Source organism: Aphis gossypii, chromosome X, assembly GCF_020184175.1.
Source record: "Aphis gossypii isolate Hap1 chromosome X, ASM2018417v2, whole genome shotgun sequence".
Classification (NCBI taxonomy): Eukaryota; Metazoa; Arthropoda; class Insecta; order Hemiptera; family Aphididae; genus Aphis; species Aphis gossypii.
Window position 1 is genome coordinate 11,764,545 of NC_065533.1, and position 9,636 is coordinate 11,774,180.

At 26.1% G+C, this 9,636-nt stretch overlaps 1 protein-coding gene across 1 annotated transcript; it reads left to right on the plus strand.

Moving 5' to 3' along the window:
- LOC114131226 (uncharacterized) lies at positions 1-8,998 on the plus strand. The gene is made up of 2 exons (XM_050206592.1): positions 1-442; positions 7,024-8,998. Exon 2 carries the CDS (start codon positions 7,044-7,046, stop codon positions 8,553-8,555), a length of 1,512 nt encoding a protein of 503 aa, XP_050062549.1. The 5' UTR covers positions 1-442; positions 7,024-7,043; the 3' UTR covers positions 8,556-8,998.
- The last annotated feature ends 638 nt before the right edge of the window (positions 8,999-9,636 follow it).

The window sequence follows — 9,636 nt, forward strand, 5'->3', positions numbered from 1 at the left end:
AGGTAGACGCGACTGGTGACAGGCTGTTGCACTTGGAGGTTTGGAGGTAGTATTACTGTAGTATCGGTAGTATCGTTGCCGTACCGGTGCGGCAAACGTTCACCGGCTGTTTGTATGCCGCTCGAACACGCATAGCGTTCATAGTCATTCCGCACCTACACAGCTACACCGCATTAACGAGTCATTTGACTGACGCCGAGTGCCGACATTTTGTTTACCATTTCATTCCTTGACACCGTGCTTTCACGTTGTCGATACGCCATTCTTTCGAGGCCTTCCGCCGCTACGTTTATTTATTGTTTTTTCTATACAACATTCTTACGTGAGTTATCATCGTGTGTGTACACTATTCCTTGTTAGTAATAACACTATTAACCATTGTCCATCGCAAAGAACCTCGTGTTCGAGTAACTACACTCGAAAATTTTGTCTACTAATCCAGGTAAAATTATGCTGTTGACGTTTAAACGAACGTCATTCTTTATGTCCATTAAAACTCACTTATCTTTACTTTGCTTTAACGCGCACATGTTCGTCGATATTTTTATTGTTGACGAATGTTTTGAATACATCTATATGCCTACTTAATATTTGCCAGCGTATTAAAAAAAGCATTTTTATCTCAATAAAGATAAAAGTATTATAATAAAGATCTAAGTAGGCATCTAATTTCTAGTCGTCGCGAGTGATGTAATGTGAATTGATCGTTTTTTCACAACTGTTTATATCATCTTTAAATTGACTAAATTATAGCCGACTTTATGGACATTAACGCACTTCACTCTACTAATAATTATTATTTACTGTAGATCGTTGTGTTTGAATCGTCACTCGAGGCATTTTGCCTACTTTAATTCAGCTCGCATTGTAACCTAACCTAACTTAACCTAACCGTTTCGCTTTTCTTAGTCCAGTACAATTTTATTATAATTTTACTTACTTTGTTTTATTGGTCATTATGTCTGTTGAGGAATGACTTATTCTCATTTAAAAATACATCAATGTACCTATCTGCCTGTATATAAACACGTTGACTGTCACATGGTCGCCAGCGGTCATACAATTGGTATTTGTTATACGCCAAGCATATTTTTCAATGTATTCCAAATTTGTATAGTTACCTATTCCAAATATTTGAAAGAATAGAAAAATTGATCCTTATGGTCCTTATTTTAGTGAATTATTGAAGCGCCATAGTAATGTTAATAATATAAAAGCAAATTCATTTATGCATTGTAGTAATGGTAAACTATGGCGACGGCGGTCACAAATGCATAACATTTGAGAATTACAGATGACCACCGACGACCATGTGGCAGTCAACATGTTAAAAAAAATCATTTTTAGCTTTTAGTTTATAGATATTGTTGTGAATGTAATGGAAAAGTTTGTTTCCGTTCTAGAATAATATTCAGCTGGTTATTTCTGCTGTAAGAAAGCTTTATCCTTTGTACAGTTTGAAATTTAGTTAAATTGGGGCGTAAAAAAACACACTATGAAGTATTTTAAATGATTTTTATTTATATATGAGCGGTGATAGTTCAATTATACTTTAAAGACTTAATGACCTATAAAAGAAAGAACTAACAAATTACGTTTACTCAAATTAGTTACTCGAACTACTGGTGCCTTTCTTATGGACAGGTGCCCGTTGTCCAACCATAAATGTTTACTGAGATACGTTTTAAGCATCTATTCCCTATACATCTCTCATTAAAAATAGAAAAAAAAACAAATTGTCTAAGAACGCTTCAAAAAAAGTAATATATTTTGAAAATTATAATATAAATTAAAAATGATATTCAATTATTTGGTGAAAATGTCAAGTATCAATGTTTATCTGTTTTGAATGACAGAACAGCAAAATTCGATTGAGAAAAAGAAATTTTACAGTGTATATTCAATGTTGTAAATATTTTAATTTCAAACACTCATAAAAAACTTATTTGAATTTTTTATTATCATTTTAGATTCTGAACAAAGTGATGAATGTATTCATTTTACAGTGATGTGTGGTGTTTTGTTATTTTTTTTTTGCATGTTAGGTATAGTATAACTTTTTAAAATAATGCTTCAATTTCAAACTTTGGGGGTGGTTTCTGATGGCATAGTGTATATCCTTGGTGCATTATACAGGTCAAAAGTAAACATTTTCCAACAGTTTTTAAAAAAATCGTTTTTTTTTATGGTTGTAACTCAAAAACTAATCACTGTAAACATTTGAAATTTTTACCAAATGTTATACTGGCATTATCTATATACAGTTAAATTTTCAAAATATTTTGGATTTTTTTGAGTTATTAATTGAAAACTGAAATTTTCAATTTTTCTTAGTGTTGTTTTTTAAATAATCAATAAGAACATTTTGACTGCACAAAAAATTGAACATTTAATACAAGGTTCTTTATGAGTTGTTCTTATTGTAGTTAAAAAAAAATCATATTAGTTAGTCCCAATTTTTTTGATAACCGTTTATAGTTAAAATTAAGGTTTATGTTAAGGTTAAAATATTACACACTAAGGTTTCTATAAGTTTTCCTTCAAATAGCTATAGAGAAATTTCGAAACATCATTTTAGGAAAAATATTATGTGTGTAAATTTTAAATTTTGAAAATAACGACTTATCCTCAAACGATTTTAAATATTTGTTATTATTTAAAAAATATAAGTCGTAGATACTTGAACATTTTGACCAGTTATTTAGATTGGCATTTGAAATATTAGTTTTTTTTTTATAAATATCGATAAGGTTTTTTTTGGGTGAGTCAAAATACTACTTGAAAGTACTATCTAATACAAGATTTTCCACAAGTTTGGCTCACAATAATGTTATAAAATAACTTAAATTTGGGTATATTCAGGCCATTAAAACATTAGTCACTTTTTTCACCAACCACTGAAAATTGTGTCCTAGGTTGAGAAATCATCTCCGTTCGGAATTGTTTTTCGTATACAATGATATCTATCATTGAATTCAAATTTAGTATATACATTACAGTGACCTACTTTACAGCGGTATGTTACGCACTTGACCACTCTTTTTTTAATATAAGTTAAAAATCTTACAAAGAACCTTGTATTACATTTAGAGGATGAATTTTTCACTACTAAATTATTTGCTAATTTTTGTGATTTAAAAATATTTTAGAAACACTTGGTGAATATTTTATGTCTCAAGTAATTTGTTTTTGAATTAAAAAATTATTGTTTTATTTTTCTTTATTATTAAGAAAATGACAATTTTTTTAAGTATCAAATAGATCCAATTGACTATTAGGAATTATCATCAAAAAAAAAAATCAGAGCATTTTTACTGTCTCAGAAGGTTATGAAAGACTTTTATACATGAAAAAAAAACACATTTGTAAATTTAATACATTCTTCTTTGTTAAGTTTTATGTACTATGTCCATATTTTACTGATATTTGTAAAAATAAAAATTATGTATTACTTGATTAAAAGTTATCTATGTTCTACTTAATATGTAATAATTAGATTATGGATTTTAAACCAATAAAAAACTTACACAAAGTACTGAAAAAAAGTAATAAAGCTGTCTAAATCTTCCAAAGATGTGTCAAAAAGGTTTTTTAAAAATTATTTATCACAAAAAAGTATTAAAACTATTTATTAGTTCATTAAATTATTAAAAAAAAAAAAAAGTATGTTAATAAATATATTTACAAACCACCTTTTAAACGATTTCTACTGTATATGAATTTTTTAAATTATTGATTATTCAGTAATATTAAAGATCAATTAATTATTTTGAATGCTAAATTCATTATTTTAATATAGTGTATAAAAAAGTTTTATAATTATAAAGCAGATAAACAGAAAAATACATATTATAAATTTAAGCAATATAAAATTAAAATTAATACCTAAAATATGTTTATTTAGAACACATTTTGATAAAAATTACCAAAAAGCCATATACAATGTCGTGCATTGTAGTATAAATTGAATTAGTAGCTGAAATAGTTTCGTTTTAGAGCAATAGAAAATAAAGTTAAATGCCTTCAAAATCCATATTCTAGTAATAACCAATATGGATTTAGGCATTGAATTTCAATTACTTCCAATGTAACATTAGTAATGCTTTAATTTATAAGCTCCAAATTCTTAAATCATTGAATAATCATGTCCAATTATATTTTATTAATATTGACTTTCAAAAAATATTTGAGAAAGTAAATAACTTGATTTTAAACAAATTAATTTTGTTTAATATTCGTAAAAATTTATTGAATCGGATAAAATCCTATTTAAGTTTTTGTATAGTAAGTGTCATATATTGTATGTCAAATGATTATAGTGACATTCATTATTAATGATTTATATTCAATTTATTTAACTCAGTTAACATTCTTTTATTTGCCAACAATACCAAAATATTTTAAATGTCCAAGTGACACTTCAAATTTGCAATCAATTTGGTTATATTTGTTAACTGTAGTTTAAACATCCATCATTGTAAATTTATTTGTAGTATTTTTTAATAATTGAGAATAATTAAATTTACTATCAAAAGTATGACCATTATGCGTGCTTTCTTATAGATTTTTTACAATATTTTAAATTTTAAGTAATAAATAGGAATTTTTTTTAGAAAATTATTATTTTATTTTTCTCTATCATTAAAAAAATGAGCATTTTTTAGATTCTGAACGGAGTGATGAATGTATTGATTTTACAATGATGTATGTTTTTTTTTTGTGCCTGTTTACAGTTTATCTAGTCGAAATAATGCTTCAATTTCAAACTTTGGGGGTGGTTTCTGATGGCATAGTGTATATCCTTGGTGCATACAGGCCAAAAGTAAACATTTTCCAACAGTTTTTAAAAAAATCGATTTTTTTATATGGTTGTTACTCAAAAACTAATCACTGTAAACACTTGAAATTTTTACCAAATGTTATACTGGCGTTTTCTATATAATGTTAAATTTTCAAAATATTTTGGCTTTTTTTGAGTAACACTTGAAATTTATTATCAAATGTATGACCATTATGCTTGCTTTCTTATAAATTTTTTACAATATTTTAAATTTTAAGTTATAAATAGTAATTTTTACTTACTCATATCTTATTTATAAATTTTAATACTATAAAATAAATGTATAAAAAACATAGATTATTTTCATCTTTAAGTTTTATTATTGGTGAACTTACTCTGTAATTTAAGTTCAATTAGAATGGCTGAACACAAATTTTATATGTTATATTTTGTTCAAATCTGTTTAGATTTATCTCTAATATCTATTCCTAATAAAATATCATAGATAATTTTGTTAGATTTGATTTAATTTTAGCTGCTTAATTATCATTGTATAATTAATTGCAAAGTTTAATGTTTATTTGTTTCTCACTAACTATCTCAGTGGGATTTTTTTTATATGAGATAGCAGCTGAAAAAGAATATAAAACTGTTGAAAAAAGTATAAAAAAATAAAATTATCTCTTACATGTTGATTTAAATTTAAAAGTGATGAAAGTGTCATTGACAACATTTTAGTTTATTTTTTGTCAAGTATGCAGTGCCGCAATTACCGAGTGTTTTGTGTGTGTTAAACACTTGGGCCCAGGGCCTCAACCTATATTTGGGGGGGGAGGTTATGATAAAAATTGGAAATATATAGAAAGAAAAAAAATAAAAACATTTAGTTAAGTAGTGATTTTACTTATTTTATATATTATTATATTATTATTAGATTCTGAATGAAGTGATGAATTTAATAATTTTACAATAATTTGTGTATTTTTTTGTCTGTGTATAGTGTACACTATAACTTAACGAAGTAATGCTTCAATTCAAAACTTCAGGGATGGTTTCTGATAACAAATAAATTATCCATGGTGTATTAGAGAGGTCAAAAGTAAGATGTTTCCAGTACTTTTAAAAAAAGTGGGAAAAACAAAAAAAAAAAAGTGAAAGAAAAATGGAAAATTTTCAAAACCAGTTATCTAAAAAAGTTATTTCTTTATTGTTGTTTCTCAAAAACAAATCATTATAAATACTTAAAATTTTCACTAAATATTTCTTTAGCGTTATTTATGTATTTTTAAATTTTCAATATATAATGGCTTTTTTTGAGCTATTTATACACAACTGAAATTTTCATTTTTTTTTTTTTATGTATTTTTTTCTTTCTGAAACGTTGATAAAACAAGTTTAGATTCCCAAAAAAATTTGAAAATTTAATACAAGATAGAATAAGTCGTTCATATTGTAGTTTAAAAATAAAATTGAAAATCGTTGGTCACAATTTTTTTTTTTATAAGCGTCAAATATCAAATATTTACAAAATATGTCAAATTTGCAAAAATTTGCAAGTCATTTTGTAGTTCTAAAAATATTTTGTATTTATATCTAAGGTCAAAAAGATTTATAAAAGATTTAATTTCTATGTAACTAGAATTATTTGTTTGTTTATAATAATTATTATGAAAAGATAAACTTATAATTCTTAATACTATTATTGTTAAGGATATTAAATTTTAGAAAATTTAATTTCTTAAAATTTAATCCATTTCATTGTTATTGAATCATGAATAAAATAATAACTCATATGATTTTTCTTTAAATAACATTGTAAAGTTGTCCTCTAAACAGATTATTTGTTTTTTAATATTTAAATTCAGCAATCCATTAATATCAATTATAAATAGCAATGGTCTTAAAATAGTTTCCCGAAGAACAGTATAAAAATTGCTGGTTTACTATGTTAATTATTTATTTTCGTTGAAATTGGTAAAATGAATGTGTCACTTTAGGAATGGTGCCATAGGTTTGTAATTGCTTGTATTTGTATTTATTGCAAAAATATAAAAATAATATAAAATGTATTATTTTATGTAAAATACACGTTTCTTAATAATTGAACATGCTAGTACGTCAACTATAGTTCTTATAATAATAGTGTTTTCTTCATTGAGTAATAAATTAAAATAACCAGTATGTTTAAATATATATATTATTATTATTATTATCAATACATTTTTGTTTGTTTTGTTTTATAGGATTCATTTAAATTAATAATATGACGGGAAAAATGGAACAAGAAAATATTGAAAACACCTCTCCGTCTGTAGAAGAATCGAAGGTTATTCATGAAACCTCCCTGCCTGTAGGAGAAAAGGAGATTTTAAAAGAAACCCTCCCATCAGGTGGAACACATGCAATTTCAGATAAAATCTTACCTTCTGTTGAAGAACAGGAGGTACCAAAAGAAACCTCCCCGTCTGTTGATGAACAAGTGGTTACAAAAGAAAATCCCCGTTCAAATGAAGAACAAAAGGTTCCAAAAGAAACCTCTTCTTCAGATGAAGAACAAGAGATTCTAAAAGAAACCATTTCTGTTGAAGAACAGGAGGTTCCAAAAGAAACCTCCCCGTCTGTTGATGAACAAGTGGTTACAAAAGAAATCCCCACTTCTGAAGAACAACGAGTTTCAAAAGAACTAGTCCCTTCTGATGTTGAACAGGAAGTTCTTTTAAACGAATCAGAAATTAAACAAGAACTAGATGATACTCAAGAATCTAAAGTTAAAGATTTGGATGACAACTTTTCTATAGTTTTAATAAGCGATGATGATGAAGAATTGGACACAACACCGGTACCTTCATCTGTACCTATAATATTATCTACATATGGGCCCTTCGAAAGTTATGCAATATCACATTTGTGTGCCCCACGACACCCTGATAGTGGAAATGAAGTATACAACTGTCCACCAGAGCATTATTTGGTTAAAAAACCAAAACTTAGATCTTTATCTGTTCCAAGGTATGTGAAGTTCTGTAATAATCGTGGAAAACCCGATAATGCTATTACTAATAGTAAGGGTGATAATAATGATTTTCCATTTGAAGTTGAATTAAAACCTAGCCTCAAACGCAAAAGAAGTCCGATCATACCAGACAACTTGGAGTTTGAAAATACCAGAAAAACGATGAAACCTGGGCCAAAGTCTAAAACTAGAAATATTGCCACTATCCATGAAATGATTATTGCAGCAAAACGGTTAGGGTACACCACATCAATGGAGCGTGATTCTGAAGAAATGTTAGTGGATTTAGATGATTTCAGTGATGAAGATGAAGGAGTAGTTATACCCCCCCGTCTTGTTGATGTTATAAATCTTACTAGTGATGATGAGGAACTTGGCACTGCAGAACATGTAATTGATAATAATGAGACTTCTGAAAAAGATGCAGAAAAAGTCGCTTCAAGTGATGATGAGGCTGATGATATAAAACCTGGCACTGTAGAATGTGTGATTGATAATAATGAGACTTCTGAAAAAAAGAAGAAGTCAGAAGAAAATTCTATCAATGATGAAAATAAAATTATAGATAACACAGTAAGTGAAACATTAAATGATAAGACCAATGAAACTGAAAATTTAACTGAAGTATTAAAAAATGCAATTGATTCAAACAAAATAAAAGAAGATGAAAATACAAAAGACAAAAATGACAACGATGAAGTAGAAGAAAAGATAAGTTTAAATGATACAAATGAACCAATTGGAGTTGGAGAAAAACAATAATTTTTAGCATTTTCCGAATCTTAAGTTATAAAGATAAGAATGAAGTTGTTTAAGGGTAATTGTGTTTGTAGGAATACCTCTAATCATTCCAAAGTAAGAATTAAACAAATTAAATGATTTCCATTTTTTTAATATAAATAAGTTTAAAGTATAAAGTTATTCAATGATCATCACAACTGAATTTGTAAATATTTATTTTATAATTTTGTACATATACCTTAAATTAAATGTAAAAGGAATGAAAATATGTATAGTTATACATAACCATTGTATGTTTTAATTACTTTACTTTATAACTTAACAAATGTAATTTATTTGATACTATTAGTTATAAGTATTTATTACTGTTTAACCAATATCATTTTTAATTAATTTGTGAACAGAAGAAAAAAATATTTAACAAGTATTATCAAATTTTGGAATAATAAAAGTTAACAATTCAAGTATTTATTATTTTATTTAAATTATACAATATACTTCCGATAACATACAGGTTAAAAAAAGGTATCTGAGTAACTATACAATTTCAGATATCTCTATGATAAAATAATTTAATACAATTTTTCTCAAATGAATATTTTAAGAGTACGACATGAACTCATCGTAATCAATATGTGCAATTTTGTTCAATAAATAAAAATTTCCTAAGACGAAATGCGGTTTTGTAGCTTAACAAATTGAAAGTAATTTAAACTGTTAATAAGTAAATATTCTTTTATATATTATTTTCAATTGTGTAAGTAAGCTAATTTAATATATTTTTGGATAATAAATTTGAGATAAATAAGTGTAAAAAAACAATGAATAGACATAATATATAATCTATATAATAAGTTGATAATTATTAATCCTGACCATTTTGTTGTTTTTCGTAATTTTATTGTAGTAAATAATGGATATTTAATCCTTCGACAAGAAACAGTTCAGATTCATCTTGAGCAAAGATAGAGCAAGTATGTAAGTACCTAGCATGAAGTATAAATAAAATATATCTATATACATTACACATACCAATCGAGTTGTATTCAATAAAACAATTAACATAAAATCAGTTAAAAGTTATTTAAATAAATTATTTAAA